This window comes from Cebus imitator, unplaced genomic scaffold (genome assembly GCF_001604975.1).
Source record: "Cebus imitator isolate Cc_AM_T3 unplaced genomic scaffold, Cebus_imitator-1.0 Scaffold39, whole genome shotgun sequence".
Classification (NCBI taxonomy): Eukaryota; Metazoa; Chordata; class Mammalia; order Primates; family Cebidae; genus Cebus; species Cebus imitator.
In genome coordinates this window covers 789,986-811,683 of record NW_016107354.1, presented here as the reverse complement: position 1 = coordinate 811,683, position 21,698 = coordinate 789,986, and the positions used below count along the sequence as shown (strand labels likewise).

At 54.1% G+C, this 21,698-nt stretch overlaps 1 protein-coding gene across 1 annotated transcript in view; it reads left to right on the top strand.

The window, feature by feature from the left end:
* LOC108302183 (katanin-interacting protein) overlaps window positions 1-21,099 on the top strand; it is a 110,241-nt gene extending 89,142 nt beyond the window's left edge. The window contains exons 14-23 of the mRNA XM_037737566.1: window positions 2,365-2,542; window positions 6,957-7,122; window positions 10,476-10,633; window positions 12,197-12,261; window positions 13,934-14,044; window positions 15,732-15,871; window positions 17,678-17,779; window positions 18,361-18,521; window positions 18,636-18,724; window positions 19,329-21,099. Coding sequence (XP_037593494.1) covers window positions 2,365-2,542; window positions 6,957-7,122; window positions 10,476-10,633; window positions 12,197-12,261; window positions 13,934-14,044; window positions 15,732-15,871; window positions 17,678-17,779; window positions 18,361-18,521; window positions 18,636-18,724; window positions 19,329-19,387 — 1,229 coding nt within the window. The 3' untranslated portion in view covers window positions 19,388-21,099. The remainder of the gene's footprint in view (window positions 1-2,364; window positions 2,543-6,956; window positions 7,123-10,475; window positions 10,634-12,196; window positions 12,262-13,933; window positions 14,045-15,731; window positions 15,872-17,677; window positions 17,780-18,360; window positions 18,522-18,635; window positions 18,725-19,328) is intronic.
* Window positions 21,100-21,698: the final 599 nt, after the last annotated feature.

The window sequence follows — 21,698 nt, the reverse complement described above, 5'->3', positions numbered from 1 at the left end:
AAAAAAAAAAAAAAAAAAAAAAGTAGGGGTTCGGTAGATATCTGCAAGTAAATGGGACAAAAGAATCATCAACAAAACTTGTCGGACCTATTGGGTTTTCTACTTAAAAACATTCATTGAGCATCTGCTAAGCACTGTTCTGGGCTCTGGGGATACCGCAGTGAACAAAACGAGCAGAGTCCTGGCCTCAGGGAGCTTCCATCATAGTGGGGGAGACTGATGAAGGCAAATAAGCAGATCAGTGTAGGCTCGATTGTCAGGAAGCATTGAGTGCTATAAACAACAAGGCGGGCAGGATGAGGATGTGACAGGGTGAGCGGGGCTATTTGGGCTCTGGTTATTAGGGGAGGCCTCTCAGGAAATGACATAGGAACACTGACCCAGGCTGAGAAAGAGTGTGTCAGCTAGCTTTTGCTGCTGAACAAGCCAATCCAAAACTCACCAGCTTCACACAACTACCGTGAATCGTATTCATCATTGGCTTGGAATTCAGTGACTTGGCTGGGCAGTTCTGGGTGAGCCGGCTTGGCTGGCCTCTGCTGGGCCCGCTCAAGTTCCTGGTGAGCAGGGAGGTGGACCAGCAGTTGAATGGCCTACGATATCACCCACAGGTCTGGTGGCGGGGAGGTTGCTGGCCAGAGAGACGGCGACTGGGTTCGCTGGGCCGCTTCACACGGCAGTCTCAACCCACAAGTGCGTTACAGCCTCTGCTTGCGTGATGTGGGCCTCTGTCCCATTGTTCAAAGCAGAGTCAGGAGCGGGGAAATAGACTACAACTCTGGATGGATCAGCAGCAAAATCACATTGCAACGGCCGGGACACGGGCGGGAGGAGTTTGTAGTTTTGCACGTGACCGATGTGGCGAGAAGCCCTCGTACAGGGTGCTGTGCTGGCCACACGTTTTTTTCACCTGCCCGGGAGATGCTCAGAGCTACCTTGGCACCACCAAGGAGGAAAGGACCTGAGGGTTAAGTTACAAAAAGTATGTTGGGACCTGACAGGGGCGTGGGAAAGAAAACCATGCTCCAGGGAGGCCAGCTGACCCAGCCCCTCCTCACGGCCACAGAGACGCCCTTTCACCTCTCTGGGCTTCCAGTTCCTCATTTGAGCTGCAAAGGGGTGGCACCAATGACATCCCAGCTTCCTTCTGCCCGCTCTTCAGTGCTGGAATTCTGTGAACGCTGCAAAGAGTGAGAGTCTTCAACTCAGCTACCCAAAAGGGTGCTAAAATAAGCAGCAAATTCTCCAAGGGCAGAAGGGCTCATTGGCTTGGTCTTGCTCTAATGAGAGACCATTAAGGAAGGAGACGCTCCAGCCAATTATCTGACAGGCCTTGATCAAGAGATTCATTCCATTTGAGCTTCCTGGGCAAATGAAAGGCACCTGGGCTGTTTTGCCCCAGGGCCACAGAAGGTCACTTCTAAATGGTCTCTGATCGAGAGAGGGTGGGAGCAGAGGCAAAAGGATGGAGGTATCACCATAGGTCACTTCCTTTACTCTGAGCGCACGCGAATCCTTGTAATAGCAGCCAATTTGCATAAAATCTGTTTCCAGCACCGGGGCTTACTGATCTAACAGTCTCCATGTAGCTGCTGGTTTAATCATTTCATCGGTACTAAGGTCTTACTGTGTGCCAGGCACTCTGCCAGGCTCAGGATACAGTGGTTTAGAGAAACAGATGAGGCTTCTCCCTCAAGGAATTAGCCAGGCAGGACATGAGGATATTTATCAAATGATCACGAGATTACAGCCGTGACCAGGGCTTGGAGGGGGAAGCATGCAGTGGCATGGCAGGTTATCAGTGGAGGTTTGACCTGGCCGAAGAAGTCAGGAGGGCTTCTCTGAGACAGGGAGCTGGGATCTGAAGGGTGAGCACCAGTCACCCAGGCCATGTGAGCTCTAGAGAGGGCTGACAGCACATGCAAAGGCCCTGTGGTTGGAGAGAGAAATATAAATCCGAGAGAGACTGAAAGACAGCCTGGGTGGGGCCCAGGATCCCTGCTGCACAGTGAGGCTGGAGAAGTAGGTGGAAGTCTGATGGGGAATGCATTGTTGGCCAGAAAGCATGGGAAGCCACTAAGGACGTTCAGTATGGGGTGGGACAGCACAATCTGGTAGGCAGAGGAAGGACCCAGGGCTGTGTGCAGGTTTAACCCTCATCCATGCAGCCTGCTGATGTTTCCTGAGCACTGGCAGTGGCCTGGGCCCAAGGCCACCTAGAGGAACGGCACAGAGCCCTCCCGCAAGGCACTTTGGGTCTGGGTTGAAATTGCTGGAATGTAGAGGCCGAATAGCATTCCTCTTCCTGTCTTCATTTTAGAAGTCGCCTGTGGTGCTGATGCGCCACTTGTCTTCCTGTTGCAGGCCTTCAGCTGAATTTCACTGCTTCCTGGGGAGACCTGCACTTCCTTGGGCTCACTGGCCTGGAAGTGGTGGGCAAGGAGGGTCAGGCACTGCCCATCCGCCGGCACCAGATCTCCGCCTCCCCCAGAGACTTAAATGAGCTTCCCGAGTACTCTGACGACTCCCGGACCCTGGACAAGTGAGTGTCTATCAGAATTATTACTTTCCTGACCACAGGGTTCTGGGGACACTATTCTGTCTCTGAGACTACAGGCTCAGACATCAAATAGAATCACATATGTCCCTCCCCCGGCCACCCTGTGAGGTCATGTGGTCGAGGGAAACCGAGGCTCAGGAAAGCAAGGCGGGAGGTGACTCTCCAGGGCCACACAGCTGGAAGTGCGGGCGGGATGCGAAGGTAGGTTCCCATGCTTCCAGACACAGCCGTGGTCTGCGTTTTCTTCTCCGTGCTTAGCAGAGTGCCTTGCACACAGTAGCTGTCTGTAAACCTTTGCAGTGGGCAGTTCAGTTTACGCATGCGTGACCCAGGCCTCCCAGGGGCTGAAAGCTCTCTCTCCCCTCCGTGAAGCTGGAGGTGATGGCTCAGGAAGTCTCTGTAGGCAGTGGTGGCTGCACTTTCCCCTGCACTTGTCAGATTTCATAAGCCAAGGTTGGGTCAAGTCAATAAGGGGGTGGGCCTCAGATATAGCATTGAACCATATGGACCTGCAAACCGCAGAGCAGTACTCGGCTCCCATGCTCTGCACAGCCAGAGGGCCTGGGCACTGCTTGGAGGTGTGAACTAAGGGAGTCAGAGGGATGGGAGTTCAAATCCTGCCTCTGCCCCATGCCAACTATTAGGTAACTTTCTTAACCTCTCCAATAATAACTGCAAGGACAATAATGATAACTGATTGTATCACTGCTGGTTTTTGAGTGCTTACTGCATGCCAGGCACTGGGCTATGCAAAGCAGGTGACAGATGTTCATCCGTTGAAGTCTCAAACAGCCCTTTGATGGAGAAACCATTATCAGCTCTATATATACCGATGTAGACACTGAAATACAAAGAGGTTGAAAACTGGGCAGAGGTCACCCAGACTGGTGCAGTGGCAGAGTAATGACTGGAACGCAGGTCTGGGGGACACCCACAATCCACTCACAAAACCACTAAGTTACACAGTCTCCCCTGCCTTGGGTTCCTGATCAGTAGAGTGGGGACAGTCATTCCCATGGCATGTCACATTGCAGCCACATCCCTTGGCCTGGTGCTGAACTCCTGCAGAGTCAGTGGCAGGCTTCTCCCTGGTTTTCTATAAGGTGGCCCTGAACCATGGCCTCACCCCTGCTGCCATTGGATCCCTCTGACTACCTCCACATCCTGGCAAGTCACTCTGCTGAGTGTTTAGGCTTGGAGCCTGGAGACCTGGCTCCTGGTCAGCTGGAAAAGTGATCACTGCACAGTGGGGCTTGTGGATCCTTCCCACCCACTCACCACCCCCCTGCCAGATTATCTGTCATCAAATCCCAGGCCCGATAGCATTTGCTCTTGAAGTATTTTAGTGTATACCTCTAAACAATAAAGGATTTAAGAGAAACATAATACTGGTACCATTGTTATACTTGCAAAAGTTGCCTGTGTGTGGTAGCTCATGCCTGTAATGCCAGCACTTTGGGAGGCCAAGGCAGAAGGACCACTTGAGCCCAGGAGTTCAAGACCAGCCTGGGCAACGTAGTGAGATTGTGTCTCTACAAAAACTGAAAAATAAAATAGGAGGCGTTGTGGCATGTGCTGGTAGTCCCAGCTACTCAGAGGCTGAGGTGGGAGGGTTGCCTCTGAGTAGCTGGAGAGGCTGAGGAGCTGGAGAGCTTCTGAGAGGCTGAGGTGGGAGGGTTGTTTGAGCCCAGGAGCTCAAGGCTGCAGCAAGCCATGATTGTGCCACTGCTTTCCAACCTGGGCAATAGAGTGGGACCCTGTCTCAACAACAAAAAAGAAAAAGTTAACAAGGATTTCTAAAATTACCAGATACCTATCAGATTTGTAGTTCCCACCCCCACCCTTTTTAACAGTTTGATTATTAGAATTGAGATCCAGATAAGGTCTATGTGTTGCGATTGGTTGCTATGTCTCTTAAGCCTCTTGTAATCTCTAGGTTCTCTTTCACCTTTTGCCATTTTTTCTTGTAAATTACCTGTTGAAAAACCAGGTGGACGTGGATTCTACTGGCTGCATCTCTGCTGTATTGTTGAGCCTGCTCCTCGCTCCCCTGTATTTCTAGTACATTGTTAATTTCATCTAGACGCGTGATCAGATTGAGGGTCATCCACTAGGGCAAGACAACCACATAGCTGTCAGTGTGGCCATCAGGACGTATGTAACAGCTGGTTGTCAACTCTTTCTGACGTTGGAAGCCAGTCATGCTGGTGAAGTCCATTAATTCATTAGGGGTTGCAAAATGATGGTATTTTGTGCCTACTATTCTTTTGTTTATTTATTTGCTGAAATAACTGCAATGAAGAGAGAATTTCCCGCAATTATTTGGCTACTCTGTGGTGCAATTCAAACAGGAAAGGCAGCCTAAGGGCTCGATTCTCTCTCCTCCTTTTCTTTTTGGTTTTCCAAATAACTGTTTCTCTAGTGTTGTCTAAAACATGTGTTTCTTTTTAGGAATTATTATGAACTTATGGATTTTAAACATGCAGTACTGCATTTGAAAAGTCAAATTCATGGCAGTTTTTATCCCAAATGATGCTCAGATCGTTCCCTCTTGGATGCTGGGAAGTCCTGAGTCCTTTTAAAACAGCCACCTTTCTCACCTTCTGACATGACAGGATGATTCAGGCTCATCTTGTATATTTCTTATCCCAGACCTGGAATCAGCCGTGCCCTGGTTCCTTTAGTGGGAAATGGGATTTAGAAGCCATAATCTGGCACTAGGGATGCTCATTGCTACTTGGCTGGTTACTGTTTCTAGGCTTCTTTATGGATAGAGCTAGGAATTCATTGAGATGTTCCTGAGAGTGTCTATAGGACCTTCCTTTCACTGTCAGCTGCAAATGCTCCAGCAGTTCTCTCTGCTCTCAGAATTGGGCAGGTTTGCCATGGAGGCAGCCCCATTTCTAGGACAGAAAGATAATTGCCTTTGGAAGAAACTGGAAGGTTCTCTAGTCGTTGTCCTCAGTCAGCTTAGTTCCACAGACATTCCAGGGTGGAACTGCTGAATTTCCTCAATTTTAAGTTGCCAGCAATTGTCAGACACACCATCCATCAATTTAATAACAGCATTTTAGAGAACAAAGAAATATTACCTCCTTGGATAAACACTTCGATTGTGAGATTTTATTCCAAATTCACAACTTTAAAATGTAAAAGGAAATAAGAAGTTTCTTTTCAAATCTAGGAAATGTGGCAGTAGACCAGGTTTCTCCCAGTACAGAAGCTGCAAGGCACCAGGAATCTAGGGTGTGCGGAGTGGGGAAGGCCCTGGAAAATGGGAGGGAGAGGGAGGCTGCTCAAGAGGCTGCCAGCTGGGCCCCTTTCTCCAGGACCAGGCCTCTGAATGGCAGTGCCAGACACATTGGCCAGAGCCATGAGGACAAGGGCCTGGGCTGAGGCATGCTGGGAAGTCCAGGGAAGCAAGAGGCACAATTGTCCTTGGGACAAACACAGGTCAACTTGAGGATGAGCAGGATGTCCCAAGCAAGGGAACCAAAAACTGGCCAGGACGGGCATGTGATAGGGCTGAGGTGACAAGCTCAGAGCGCTGGCTGGGAAGAGCACGAGGGTGCTGGGGGCTTCCATGCGATACTCAGGCCATGGGGTCACAGAGCATGGTCTGGCCAGAGCAGCTCCCACAGAGTCACCAAGAGCTGCAGAGCTCACCTGGTGCTTTTGTGCCTCTCCCCAAGCTTGGGAAGGAAGGACTACACTTCTTTTCAAATGTGCCATAAACCAATGCAGCAAATTTACAGAAAGTTTGGAAACTTGAAAAAAATATTCACCTTCATACCCTCTGACCCAATTATGTTTTTCACTTTTGTGCCCTCTCTCCTGGTCCTTGTCCTTATTTCTCAGCTTTATAATCAGTGTCCTACCTCCTCCATGTGGCTGCGGTATCCTCACGATGCCCCCTTAACCCCTGTGAAATTTACTTAACCATGTCCCGATTTAGAGATCTTTTAGGTTGTTCTGTTTTAAGCTAGTATAAATAACACTGTAATGAGCATCTTGGTGCAGATAGCCTTTCCCGTATGTTGAATACATTTTCCTTCTGGGGGAAAAAAATCCCAGAAATGGGATCACTGGGCTAAAGAATTCTGAAAAATGACACGTTTTCCCTTTAAAAAAAAAAAAAAAAAAAACCCTGATGATTGCTTTTCTGTACCTTTAACACCATAGGCTATTTTTTTTTCCTTTTTAAAAATGTCTCATTTCATAGATGAGAGACAACTTCTGACTGTTGTTCTCATCAGTCACACCTCCCCTTAATGAGCCTGATGCAGCCAGTGACAGGCAGGGGAGACGCCCTGGGGGGCGAGGGGGTGGGGGCCCCGCTGCGATGCCTCCTGTGCCCACCGAGCCGCCCCCCGCCGCTCCGTCCCCGTTGCTGCAGGTTAATTGATGGCACCAACATCACCATGGAGGATGAGCATATGTGGCTGATCCCCTTCTCGCCGGGGCTAGACCACGTGGTCACAATCTGCCTCGACAGGGCTGAAAGCATCGCAGGCCTGCGCTTCTGGAACTACAATAAATCTCCCGAGGACACCTATCGCGGGGTAAGCCGGGGAGCAGCGGCCGCGCTCAGTCCAGCGTCAGGGAAGCAGCACCTTGATGAATGGCTGGCGTGGCAGCCGGAGAGGGGCATAAATCCTCCAGAACTTTCCAAACGGAGCTGGGGGCATTATGTCCAGGGAGGGAGAGAGCTGCTGTTTCCTTCTGCAAATGGCAAATGCAGACTAAAGAGCTCAGGGCATTTCCAGGGAAGCGCACAGCACCGTTTCTTCTGGAGCTGAGGGGAGGTCCCTGGCAGGCCCAGCCCCAGCTTGCCATAGTCAGTTTTGGCCCTGAAGTCCACTGAGTGCTCGGGGGGCCAGGCCTCTGTTCAGGGTTTCACGGGTATTCGTCATTTCACTGGATTCTCATCCCAGCCAATGGGAGGCGGGTGTGACTGCCCTCATTTCTCAGGGTCTGAAAGTGAGTCCAGGAAGTTTCACCCACCCACCCAAGGTCACACAGCTGGAGTCTCTGCCTTGCCAGTCAGACCTGGAGCCCACCCTGTGATGTCCACATGATGTTTCACTGAGTGAGAAGCAGCAGGGGGCTTCTGAGACTCAGTCTCGGTGGATGAAGAGAGCCTCGGAAGAGCCCTTTTCTTGGGCTTTTCTGGCCTCGGGTGACTAAATGAATAAACATGGGTACCCCCCCCAGTCATGTAAAAGCAAGGATGAGGCTACCAAAAGGTAGCAATTCAGTTAGGGCCCTACCATCTGAGTCTCAGCTTGGACTCTACCAGCTGCGTAACCTTTGGCATGTGGCCTGACTTCCCTGGGTTTGTCTCCTCATCACACCTGCTACAGGGGATTGGCGTCACCATTGCCAGGTAAAAGTTGACAAAGTCAGGACTCAGCCTCAGGCAATCCCCAGATCTGGGCTCCCCACCATGTGGAGAATTTATTCTAGAGCCTTAGGAATTGTGTTATGAAGCAGGTGTAGAGGCTCACACCTGTAATCCCGACACTTTGGGACGCTGAGGCTGGAGGATGGCTTGAGCCCAGGAGTTCTAGACCAGCCTGGGTAACACAGTGAGACCCCATTTCTACCAAAAAAAAAAAAAAAAATAGACAGGCTTGATGGCACATACCTATAGGTCCAGCTACTCTGGAGGCTAAGGCGGGAGGATCTCTTGAGCCCAGGTCAAGGCTACAGTGAGCTACGATCTCACCATTGACTCTAGCCTGGGTGACAGAGCAAGACCCTGTCTCCAAAAAGAAAAAAAAGAATTGTATGATGTCTTACAGCAAGGTCGGTAGCCCCAGCCCTCCCAGTGTGGCAGGAGCTGAGCCAGCATGCCCCTCTGAGCAGGCCAGTCGCAGATCCTCCCAACGCCACCCGTGTCTCTCTGAGCACTCCAGAGGTTTGACACACTGAAGAAGTCAGATATATTGACATTAAAGCAATCTTCTGCCTTAAGTTGTGCCGCTGGGCCTTAAAATTCCCTTGAGCAAATCACAGTCTGTCTGGTAGAGCTTCTGTGACCTGAATTCACCATCTGGGGATGTTGGGCTGAGTTCCCATCTCACAGGTCTGGCCTCACCAGCCAAAGGCTGTAGTGGATGAGGTGGTGGCAGGGATGGACATGTGGCCTGAGACAGGAGACCCCCCACTGCAGTGCGATAGATGCTGTGACTTAGATCCCACACCCCAAAAGGCCTTCCTGAGCACCAGGAGTCCCTAGCATGTGGTTGGAAGCCAGGGCCGTGGACTCCTGGGGATAGGGCTTCAAATCCCTTCAGTGGCCCCCGGCCAAATCGCTTATCCCCTGTAAACTCTAGCTTCCTTAGCTATGAGATAGAGGTGGTGATAGAGTTTACCTCGAAGGGAATGAGCAGAGGACAGGTGTCCAGCTCTGCCTGGGGAAGTCAGGGATGCTTCCTGGAGGAGGCGTTAGCCCTGGGGGATGGACAGGGGCTTCCTGGGCCTCTGCTTTGCTGTCACTGGATCCACCTTTGGGTGACTCTGTCTGGGGCACATCGCGGCAGCTCCAGGCTTACGTCCTGCTAGCTCCAAGCCTGGCAGAAGAGAGAACTCGCCTTTCCAGGCAAGCCAGCAAAACCCCAGCAGTCATGCTGATGGGCCCGGCTGTCCGAAGTTCAGCTCAGGGGGCCCAAGTAGGAATCCCCCTCGAGGAAGTAGATGGAGAGACGGAGGAGGACAGGGACCAGGTTCTAGTGACAGCCACGCCCGAAGCCAGGGAGCTCCACCCTTCAGGTTTACATATCCTATACGTGACTGACACAGAGGGGCTCCCAAAAAGCTTAAGGAACAAGGGGCCCCAGGAGCACATGAGGGCCAGGCCAGGGACCCTTCCTCCCTTCCTTTCTGCAGGAGGAGCTCCTCTGCCTCTCCCTAGGGGAAAGCCACCAGTTGGATCAGCAGCTGCACCCATGTTGCCGACCACGAAGGTGTGCTAAGGTGTCGAAGAGAACCAGGCTTCAAAATCTGAAGTCAGAGAGGAGTGCTGGCTGTCACCCCTCCCTGCACATAGCCCAGGTGGTGGCTGGGGACGCCTCAGACTCTGCCATTAGGACTTTGAGATTGACCAGTAGATCCTGGCCATCTGGCTGGAAAACTCTGGCTAGAACAGTGAGAGATGTTGGCTCAAATCCACGTGAATCCAACAAGCTCTTAGAATGCACCTGGTGTGTTCCAGGCCTCGAGGCAGACAGAGAAGTGGTCTGGCCAGAGACTCTGCCGTAACAGAGACCCAGAAGCCACTGGGGACGCTGCTAGGCATACAGGCCCAAAAAGGATGAGCTCAGTGCCGTGAGAAGAAAGATCAGGAAGCGGCCCGTTCTGTCCGAAGGGGGAGCTCCCTGAGGGGTACTGATGTGTGAGCCAGGGATTGAAAAAGGACTGATGGGGGCTGCTATTCACCAAGTATACACTTTGTGCCAGGTACTGTTTAGGGCTCTTTACATAGGTTAACTCATGACTGTGCCCATTTAACAGATGAGGAAAGTGAGGCATGGGGAAAGTAGGTAACATCCACAGCTACTAGTGGTGGACATGGGAGCGCCTGAGCCCTTGACCGTGCCCTTGACCTCCAGATCATGCCGCCCCAGGCTGCTGCAGCTGGTGAGGTGGGCAGGGCCTTGGCCAAGTCACGTGTCACCCCTGAAAGCTGTGGACCAGAGAACATATGCACATGGCCGCTCCAGCAGGGGGCTCGCCTGTCTCATCCTCTGCTACCTGCCCAGTGCCCGCACAGCACCTGATAGGGAAATGGACCCGGGTCAGGTGGCTCTGCGAGAAGCTCCCCGTGGTGAGCACAGCTGCCGGCATGTCAGCACTGCTACTGTCCCCACGTCGCCTGCCTCCCTTCAGTCACGTTATTTCTTTTGTTCACCAGGCCAAGATTGTCCACGTCTCCCTGGACAGCCTGTGCGTCTCCCCGCCAGAGGGCTTTCTCATCCGGAAGGGGCCAGGCAACTGCCACTTTGATTTTGCTCAAGAAATCCTCTTCGTGGACTATCTACAGGCTCGGCAGCCGCCCCAGCCGTCCAGGAGGTGAGGGGGAAGTGGGCGCCACGCACAGCCCCTCCCGGCCCCTGTGCCCGCCTGCTTTGCAAGTTCTCTGATGTATATACTAAAAGGGTTTTGAAACGGTGATCAAACGCATTGCTTTTCAACCTAGTCATTTTCTAAAGCTCAGCCAAGCCTCACCGGAAGCCTGTGGAATGGACTTGCCTTGTCTGGGGACATTTGGGTTTTTCAGTCTGGAGTGCTGAAGATTTTAAATGCTTCATTGCGGTTCCTGCTGGGAAAAGAGGCTACAGCCTGCCTCCATTCCAGAAATACCTGCTGACCAGTTTGGGGAAGGGCCTTCTTTCTCTTGTTTCTGTGTTCCTGATTTAGAAAGCTTCAAAGAGAAAAATAGAGCTTAATATTTCATGGATTCACTGGGATTTCTTGGCCCCAATCTCAGCCGCATTAAGTTCATAACGATTTGTAAATGCCACGTTAAGTTTACTCATTTAAACCCCCTGATGTCCAAACACCAGAGGCCTAGCTCTCGGAACAAAATGAGGTTCCCTGCACTGTAGCGGGCTTGGCTGGTTGGGCCGGTCACTGCGAACAGTCCCTTAATTGTAACATTGCCCTTGAAACGGAAGAGAACCAGGCTAGGGCTGGAGCACACTCACACTGGACCGAGGCGGGGGGCCCCGTGGGGAGGACCATGGAGGAGGGAACCCTTCCGAAGGACCTGCTGTGTGGAATGCTTTGCTGGGTCCTCTGGGGAATCCTTCCCAACACCCTTTGACTTAGCCAGGATGATGCCCATTTTACAGATGTGGGAACTGAGGCCCTGGCTAGTGGACTCAGGCACTGAAGATCATGAGGCCACAGCCGTCAGGGCTCTGCCCGCCTTCCAGCCTCCTCTCGCTTCCCTCTCCCCATCCTGCCCCAGACTCCAGCCCTCTGGCTGCTTTCTCGGTCACACCAGCAGCCTAGTGTCTTCCCACCTTGGGCCTTTGCTCTGCTGCTCCTCTGTGTGGAAGGCTCTGCTCTGACACTTCCTAAGGCTGCCTCTTCCTGGAGGCCGTCCCAGAGCACTCCCTGAGGCAGCCTGCCCCACCCAGTCCCTCAGCCCCGTCACCCTGTCCTGGCTGTCAGCACAGCGTGGACACCCTTGCGTATAAAGGCATAGTGGGGGTGGTTAAGTGAAGGGGCAGTGGCAGCAGACCTGGCGTCCCAGCCTGGCTCTGCCACCTGCCAGCTGCACGGCCTTGAGCAAGTGACTTCACTTCTCTGTGTTCCAGTTTCCTCATCCACTTCCCAAGGATCTAAAAATACCCACCTCCTAGGGTTGTGTTGAGGAATAAAGGAGTCCATTTTAGGAAAGCCCTGAGCCCCGTGCCTCCCTGGCACAGCATCCTGCTGGCATTGGCAATGACTGTCATCTAGAGCGGGAACTCCACGCACGCAGGGGCCTCATCTGTCTTTTCCCTGCCGCAGCCCGGGGAACGCTAAACTGCCACGTTTCTTCAAAGCCTGTTGCCTGGGGAGTAACCGGCTGGTGATTCTGGGCTGTCGTGAGCTTCTTCATGGTGCTGTTTTGTGCTTTTTCAGGCTGGACACAAAAAGCCTGGAGTGCCCGAGCATGGACTACGAGGCGCCGCTGATGCCCTGCGGCTGTATCCTTCTGCTCCCGCCCCGCCGGCTCATCCCGGGCCCCGAGGCGGCCCAGCCAGGGTTTCAGGCGGTCATAGCCGAGGCAACTGGAACTCCATGCAGGGAAACCAAGACAGAGGATGGGAGGACCCCTGGGTCCTCGGGGCCACTGGGAGCTGCTGGGACTGGGGCAGCCAAGCTAGTTCCAGATCCCACTCCTGGCAGCTGAGGCTGGAGGGGGCAACACCCAGGACTGTAGCTGAGAGGGGTAGCTCTCAGACTGTAGCTTAGAGAAGCTGACACTGACCCCAGCTGCTAGACTGGGGAGGGGGTGTCCTGGAGCCAGCCAGGGAGGAGGTGAAGATAGAAATAGCTTAGCAGGCCAGGCGCGGTGGCTTACACCTGTAATCCCCGTGCTTTAGGAGACCGAGGGAGGAGGGTCACTTGAGGCCAGGAGTTTGAGACTAGCCTGGGCAACATAATGAGACCCCATATCTTAAAACAAATAAATTAGCTGGTAGCACATGCCCATAGTCTGAGCTACTTGGAGGCTGAGATGGGAGGACCCCTTGAGCCCAGGAATTCGAGGCTGCAGTGAGTTCTCATTGCACCACTGCACTCCAGCCTGGGCAGCAGAGCCCAGCACTGTGGTACCACTAGCATGCCCATTTCATAGCTAGGAAAATGGAGGCACAGAGAGGCTCAGTAATTTGCCCAAGGCTACACAGGTGGGAAGGGGTAGGGCCTGGGGAGTGAGCCCAGGCAGCCTGGCTCTAAGGCCCGCTCTCTGGCCGGCCAGTTCCGGAAGCACTACCTCCGGCTACTCCATCATCTGGGAGCTGCCCTGCCCCTTTTCAGGCCTCCCACCCAGTCTGCTCCTGAGGTTCAGGGGGCGAGCGGGGCACAGGGCTGAGGAGGGGCTTGATGCCCAGGCCTGCATGTGGGACTTGATCAGCAATGGCGGTCTCCCTGTCCCTGGTGCTGTGAGGTTCGTGTGTCCCCTTCTTAGCCTCCTGTCTACTTGAAAGGGATGGAAGAGGGGGCAGATAGTCTATTCTTGTCATTTCACAACCAGGGAAACTGGGGCACTTCGTTCAATACCATACAATGAGTTTGTGACACAGATGTTTCCCCAGCCTGCCTGCTCCCTGGAGAGCACCTCTCCTCCTGTCCTGTCTCCTGGGCCTGTGGGAAGAAGGCTTTGGATTCCTAACACACACATAGGCACATGCACACATGCTTGCACATGCATGCATACACGCACACACACGAACACATGCACACTCGCACACACATGCATACATACACACATGAACACTCATGCACACACATGAACACTCACTTGCACATACATGCAGCACACTCACACGAATGCACATGCCTGCATACACAGGCACACATGAACATGCACATGTACACACATGTACAGCACACACATGCATGCATACACATGAGCACTCGTGCGCACACATGCACACATGCATATGCACATGTGTGCATACATGCATACATGCACACACACATGCAGTTTAAGAAAATGTGATACCAGCTATATTTCGATAGGCTCTAGTCTCAATAAGAGAAAAATGTTTTTCTCTATTTCATTAATATAAACCCAAAACAATTCCTCTTTACCTTGTTTTACTTTGTTCTGCCAAAAAAGTAAGGCTTCCTTTCCTTAATAAAGTGTCCCAGTCATTTTCCAGTTTCAGCTTCTCACCAGCTGGGGTGACCCGTATTACATTGGTCTCACCGGCCTAGAGCTGTATGACGAGCGGGGAGAAAAAATTCCCTTGTCGGAAAACAGTATCCTTTCTAGGACAGGAGCGGGCTCCACCCAGACTGAAGGGGGCGCGGGAGGGTCGGGAACAGAGCAGAAACCTTCCAAGCAGAGGGAAATGGCCCTCTAGGAACCAGAGCCCAGGCTTTGCTGATAGTCAGGTGCTGACCCTTGGGGGCGGGCAGCAGAGAGTAGCTCCCAGCCCTGCCTGCTAAGACATCAGGAGCAGGAATTCCACAAACCAAAGAGTCCTGTGGTCCAGTGAATTGAGAGAGGCTGCCAACTACAGTCTCCCTCTCGGAGAACCACAGATATTTTGGTGTTCTAAAGGCTCTGACAAGGTCTGCAGGGAGAAGCCTGTTGCACTGTGTTCAACACAGTGTGTCCTGAATGTCTTAAGCATGGAATCCTTTGCTCATGGTATGTCCACGCCAGAATTTGCAAACTGTTAGCCCAGCGCATTTTAAAATGAGTTGCTAATATTTTTAGAAATCAGGAGGTTTCACGTGAAAACCCCGATCTCTGGTTTCCCTTGAGAAGTTGGCAACACAGGCCCTTGATTGTGCACAGCGACAATGGTTGGACCTGGTTATCCGCTGCCGTGGAGAACCCCCACTCCTGCCATTGTTATCTACCAGGCCCCGAAACACACTGTGTTTACTCGGGCTCACTCTGTGCCACCTCATTTGCCCTCACAACAATCTTTTGAGGTGATTGCTGCTATTATCCCCATTTTACAGATGAGGAGCCTGAGACACAGAGAGGTCGAGTAACTTGCCTAATGTCACACAGCCAGTAGTCTGTGTCCCGACACCGGCCATTGACCAAGCACTAAGCTATCCTGCCTCTTTCATGTAACCTGCCTGGCCCCTCTCGGATCTTGAGTCTGTGATCCCTGGCCCCCCACAGTTAGGGATATACCAGTCAGGTCAAAACCCAAAGCCTGCCTTGCATCTGTTTGGGGTCCCTGGGTTCCAGTCAGATCCCTTCCTGCCTTCCCCTGGTGCCACCACCCTCCTCAGCTGCGGTGAATTAATCTTGATGTTTTTGATCATGAGTAGAGACTCCTTGCAGCTATAAAGTTTCACTGATTTTTACCAAGAGGGCTCGCATGTGGTGCGCTGAGATCCTCGCATTCATGCCTGGAGCTGGAGGGTTTTATACCCATTTTGCAGATGGGAAAACAGGCCCAGGGTTGCCATGTGACTTGCACAAGCTCTCACAGGCCAAAATGGCAGAGGCATAGCTAGAAGCCGGGTTCTGCAGATCACATTAGCTGAGTCCAGCTGCCCCAGGTCCTTCCACGCTGGCCAGGGGGAGAGACTTGGCACCGTCCACCCATGCCAGGGTAAAATCCAGCCACCGCCCCATTCCCTTCCCAGAGAAAACCTCCGCTGAGCTTGCCCTCCACCCTCCCAAGCAGTAGCAGCGTTTTACGTCCCCACCTCTGGCAGTTCCCTGCAGGGCCTCTTTTTCAGCCGGCCTTCTGTGTGGTTTCCTTCTCTTTGTACTTGAAACTGACCACCCCTCCATACACACCTGCTCCCCTTGACCCTGGCACTCCCAGTTTCCCCGGGACACGTCCAATTGGCCCCGGATGCGCAAAGCGTCACGCTGCCAGCCCGAGTCCCCCGAGCTGAACTGGCAGCCTAAGGGCAGCTGGCAGCTCTGAGCACACAGATTTGGGTTATGGCAACTTAGACACCTCCTCAGATATCGCTGCCTTCCCTGACAGCGTGAACTCCCTGGAGGGTGTGGGCGGGGACGTCCGCACTCCAGACAAGCTCATCGACCAAGTGAACGACACCAGTGATGGCAGGCACATGTGGCTGGCTCCCATCCTGCCGGGCCTGGTGGGTTCCCAGGGATCCTCTTTCCCCGGTCTCAGTGACACACCTTTCTTCCAGGTCAAGTGAATCTCGAACAAGCCAAGATGCGTGGGAGCTGTCGGAAAGGGTTAGGTCTTTGCTAACATGCCTGATGGGGTCAGCTCTTCCAGTCCAGCAATTCTTTCTCTTTTGTGAGGGGACACCAGGGACGAAAGGGGCCCCATGGGAATCTGAAACCAGGAGCCCCAGCGCAGCTGCCCGAGGGCTTGGGCATCCTCAGTCGCGCAGGCAGCTCTGTGGCCCTCTGCTCCGCCTGGCTGGCTTTGCTGGCTGCCCTCTTCCTCTGCACCCAGCTCCCCGCACACTGACTGTTTCTGCTCCTCCCTACATCACTGGGTAGATGACCCCGACACGGCCGTCCTACCCTCCTTCTGGCCCCAAATCGGCCTGGTCAGCTCTTCCGACCAACTGACTCAGTTTCCCAGATCTCATACCTTGCACTGGGCCCTGCTCAGCTTTTAGCACGGAGGCCTCATGGTGAACGGACATGGCTGTGGTGGAGAGGAAGGGGAGCGGCCACATGGCATGGATGGGGTGGTCAGCTCCCCCGCAAGCCTCTTACCCTGGGGCCAGATGCCTGGTAGGGATGGACAGTGGGTTCTCAGCACCCAGATGACCAGAGATGTGTCCCTTGTCCATGCCATGGGTCAAGGCGGATGGACAAGGGGGCACATTTTTTTCTCAAAACACAGGAAGGTATAGCATCAGCAGTTCTATGCCTAAATCCAAAGGCCACCCTAAAATTAGACCCCCATTGAGCGTCCGTCAGCTTCCCCAGCACCAGTGCAGAGGGGGAGCACACAGCTCTGTCCTCCCTGAGATGCGGGCTACACACTGGCAGCCAGCAGGGATTTTCCGTTGTCTTGCACTGGAAGGCCTTTTGGGGTGAGGCGACTTCAGCTGTTGCTCTCGCGGCTGGACTCCAACATCTGTATCTGCCTGAGCCTCACAGGCAACTGAGTTTGAGGACCCTCGCCCTGACCTTTATTGTTTCCATGGTCCTGCCAGGAGGCTGTCCCTAGCCCAGCAGCCCCGCTCCCTCTTGGAACATTCTGAGGATGGTCACAAGCTGGGGACCGGGGCCTGGGGCAGGACTCAGCCTGCAGCCTGTGGCCAGTGTGGAATGCTTACTTCTTGATTCTGTCTTGCAAGGGAGGAGCCCCCTAATATCTGAGAACCTTGGTTGGAGGTGGGGAGAGGGAGGGCTGTTTGAGGCTGCCCCGTCCCGCTCTTCCTGCTGGATTCTTCCCCAATCTAGACATCGCCCTCCTTCCTCCCCCAGCGGAGGTTCACAGACAAGCACTGGAAATTGCCCAGCGGCACCCTTCACGTTGCATCTCAGTGATGGCTTGGGGAAAGGACAGACAGGGTCAGATGCCAATCAGGACATCTGGTGCTCCACCCAAGTTGGGGACTGTCCCTTTAGCCCATGGGGCTCTAGACTGTTTCTGGGCCTGACCTGAGGGGAGGCAGAGGATGGCAGAGAATGTTCCCAGTTCTCCGCTGCCATTTAAATGAGGCCCCGCCAGGCCTGAGAACACAGGCCCTCCAAGAGCCAGCTCAGCGGTTTGTTGCAAACGCAGCCACACGTGACCTGACTCAAGATGGGCCTTGAGAAGATGAAAGGGGGTGGAACTCCAGGCTGGCCCACATGGCAGGCGCTGCCTCGGGCACCACCGCTCGTCCCCAGCCCACGCCGGGCGCCCCCAGCCCAGCCGAGCACCTCTGTTTCCAAACATGCCTGTTTTAATTAGTTCTGCTCTCTGACAGGTGAACCGAGTTTATGTGATTTTCGATCTGCCTACCACCGTGTCAATGATCAAACTGTGGAATTATGCGAAAACACCCCATCGAGGGGTGAAGGAGTTTGGCGTAAGTACTTATTAGCTGAGTTTCTTGAGATAATTATGCTCGTTGGTAATTAGGCCGCCGGCAATTATCATTTGTCGCAGTTTGATTTACTTCTCTCTGTTGCAACCCTCAACACAAACGCCTGGTCCTCAGATGCAGGCAGATTTACCATCCAGCCATGAATTCAGAACCTGCTGGCAGTGATCTCAGTGTCACCCTGGGCAAACAGAAAGTGGCTTTTCTTTCATCTTTCCCTTTAGAATCCCACTGGTTTGGGGCAGTGACCCTGGGATGGGGAGAACAGGGACCCCGGGGACCAGAGACCCGAGTTTACCTCCAGTTCTGCTGCTTGTGCTCATGGTGTTAAAGCCCCTTGGGACTCAATTTCCTCATCTGCAATGTGAGCTGATAGCCCCTGCCTTTCCCAGTGGTTATGAAGCTCTGAAATCACAAGGCCGGCACAGCACACAGTAGGCGCTTGTTCCTGACAGCCCCATCTTCCCGAGGAGAAAGCCTTGGCTCAGAGCAGTAACGTGCTTTGCCCAAGGTCAACACGGGAGGGAGGAGGGGGACCCATGAGCCCCGCCCCTGTGCCCATGCAGCTCTTGGTGGATGACCTGCTCGTGTATAACGGAATCCTGGCCATGGTGAACCACCTGGTCAGGGGCATCCTGCCCACATGTGAGCCCACCGTGCCGTACCACACCATCCTCTTCACCGAGGACAGGGACATCTGCCACCAGGAGAGACACACCACCATCAGGTATGGCCCAAGCCGGCCCCACGGCCTCCCCGCCAGCCCTAACAAACAAGGATGGATGGCTGGGACACGCGGCCAGAAGCCTGATCGAATCTTCTGCCTCCTTCCTCCCCACAGTAATCAGGCCGAGGATCAGGATGTCCAGATGATGAATGAAAACCAAATCATTGCCAACACGAAACGGAAGCAGAGCGTTGTTGACCCAGGTCAGTGGCATTTCTCTGCCCAGAATGTCGCGCCTTGGGAGCTCGGTCTGAATACAGAAGGAGCTGGTGGCCTCGCACCCCCATTCTCACCCCTGCCTGCCCCTAGACCCCTCTCCTCTGCCCAGGAGCCCACCCGGAGGCCTGGGGAGGGACTGAAGGGGACAGAACCAGGGAGCAACATGCTGCCAGCTTATTGCAGGCAAAGGTAACACAGCGTAGGTTCCTGTAAGCCAAGTGTCGTGGGCTCAGGGGAAAAGTAGTCAGGGGCAGAGCACCATATTGAAGGGGTTTGCCCTGGGCCGTGGGAAACCAATAGAGGATGCCCAAGGTGAGGGCTTCCTGGAGGAGGTGATGTTTGAGTTGGATCATAAAGGACGTGAGGAGTGTGCCAGGCAGCCTGGGCAAAGGCCGAGAGGGGTGTTGTGGTAGAGCCTGCTCCAGGCGGAGGGAAGGGGCTAGGGTGCCAGGTGCCCCAAGCACAGGGACTGTTCTCCAAGGGCCTTGAATGGCAACCCAGGCTGCTGGATTTCACTGGGGAGTGTGGGGCACCCCTCCAGGGTTTGAGACTTGGTAACCCTGGTCCCTCTGTGTCCTGTCGTGACAGCCTTACGCCCCAAAACCTGCATCAGCGAGAAGGAGGCGGCGAGACGATGGCGGTGCTGACTGGCGAGAGGGAGAGCTCATCCTCCCGCGGGGGTGGGCTCCGCCGCCAGCCCCACTTGGCGCCAGTGTCCCTCCCCTCAGTCCCAGGATCTGGATGGCAGTGTTGAGGGGAGCCTGCTGGGGAGAGGGGACTCGGGAGGACAGCCCTGGATGCTAGCAGAGTGACAGATGGCAGGGCTCGGCGTGGCCATGGGTAATCCCCTGCAGTTCCGGGTTGGCCTCAGGGAGCCCGGGACACCTGCTTTCATGCCTCTGCTGTGAGATCCAGCAAAGCAGGGCCCGTGACCACTCGGGCCTGGGCTGACGATGAGCCGGGCCTGTCCTGGGCCAGGACAATGAGACGAGCTGAGGAGGCTTCCCATCCAGCCTAAGAGGGCCCGGAGCACGGCTGAGCAGGGCAGTGGGGAGACCAGACCCCACCCCGCAGCTCCAGCAGTCAGGGCAGTGCCCAGGGACACCTGCCTTCAGAAGCCTGAGCATCAGCGCCAGCACTCCCCTGGCCCCTGCACATCCGTGTCTCATTTGGGGACTGGTGGAGCTGGCTGAGAGGTTGGGATAGTTTCCTGGACTCACGTCCACAAGACCCTCTCATTCTGTATAGCTCCCCGTCTCCTCTCATCAGGCCTGATAAGGGATTGGTGAGGCTGCGCGTCCTGCAGAGGGAAGAAAGTCAGCCAGGCCACCCGCCGGCCACCCTGGCAAGAGCTGAGCCCACTCTGGCAGGCCAGGGCACTGTCTCTGTGTTGCTGCCAGGCCAGGAAGAGTGGGCAGGCCGGCTAGTAGGCTGGCAGCTCCAGACCCCAGAGGGCCAGAAGAACCCACCCCAGTGCAGTCTAGACGCAGGCATGGGGTACGCCAAGGACACCCCCCCTCACCCTTCAGCAAGCCCTTGCTACACTCTCTGCCACATGTCCCTCCTGGGCTGATCACAGCCAGGCTTACTGAGGTGGCTGCTTTCTGTCCATGCCCCTTTGCCCTTGGAGGCAGGCCGTGAGGTGCTCCTCGCCCGGGCCCCCACCCTTTCTCCGTCTTCAGCCACTTCCCAGCAAGTTGGAAATGTGCCTTGCACCCCCAACCGAGTGCAGCCCAGAACGCATCTATTTCCATCGATGTAACAAGCTCGGATCAGGGACCTAATTGGTTTCCCAGTGGTGGGTAATTTCTCTTTCCAAATATTAATCCGTTGTTTTTCTGGCGCCCAGCCCGGCCCGCCGCAGTACTGCACTCAAGGTACGTTCCTATGCAACCCAGGGCCCCAGCAAATACTTCACGAGCTTAGCAGCCGAGCAGCTATGCAAATGCGCTTTTCATTTGGAGCACGGGGCTGATGTGAAGATAAGAATTGTTTCTCCCGGGGAAAGATCCATCATTTCTCTGGCTTCCAAGCCCCCGGCACCTCTGCTCAGCTCCCAGATGTGAGGAGCACCTCCCACCGTGGGGGAGTCGGGCTGATCACACCAGCTCTTGTGACCCAAAGCAGTGTCGCTGCATTAAAAGGAGTCCCAGCTGCTCCTTCCCAGCTGAGGCATGGGTACAGGTCAGATTTGTCAGGGAGATGGCACTCACACAACCCAGAACCTCGGCCGATGTTTATAATAATCGTATGTACTGTGCAATTTAGGAGGGAAAAAAAAGCTGCATAGGCGTTAACTCTGAAATAAATTTCTATTTTTCTCCTCTTGCAAAATTAATAAAAGATGTTATTAAGACTACAGTCCGAGTCACCGGATCTGGGGTCAGACGGGGAAGTCCATGCTGCGTCCAGGAGCTGAGTGACACAGAGAAGCCCGCACTGAGCTGCAGATGGGGTCGTGATCTCGCCCTGACTGCTCAGTGGATTGTCGTGCCGTATCAGCAGACAATAGTAGCCCATCCATATACCGTGGTTATTACATGCCTGGCTCTGACCTGTTTAATCTGCATAAACAACCCTTTGGGGTGGGCACTGTTAGTATCCTCACTTTACAGATAAGGGAGCTGGAACACAGAGAGGTTGTACAACTTTCCCAGGACCCACAGCTTTGGAAGCTGTTAGTCAACGCCCAGACCCTGAGATGAACCCTGGAGGGCTGAGGGGGCAGGGGTGATAATCCTTGGGTCTTTGGCCCCAGGGTTTTCCTTCACCATGTGCGGATCCTGGAACAGCGGCCCCCAGACCCCCAATTCCTGGGCCTCCTCCCTGCCACTCCCCATGCCCCTGCTGCCCCAGGGGTGAGTGTTGGCAGCTCGTGGCTTCTGGATAAAGCAGCCCTTGAGTGGAAAAAGCGCTCAGTTGAGGGGGTTCATGCTGCAGTCCAGGCACCAGCAACAG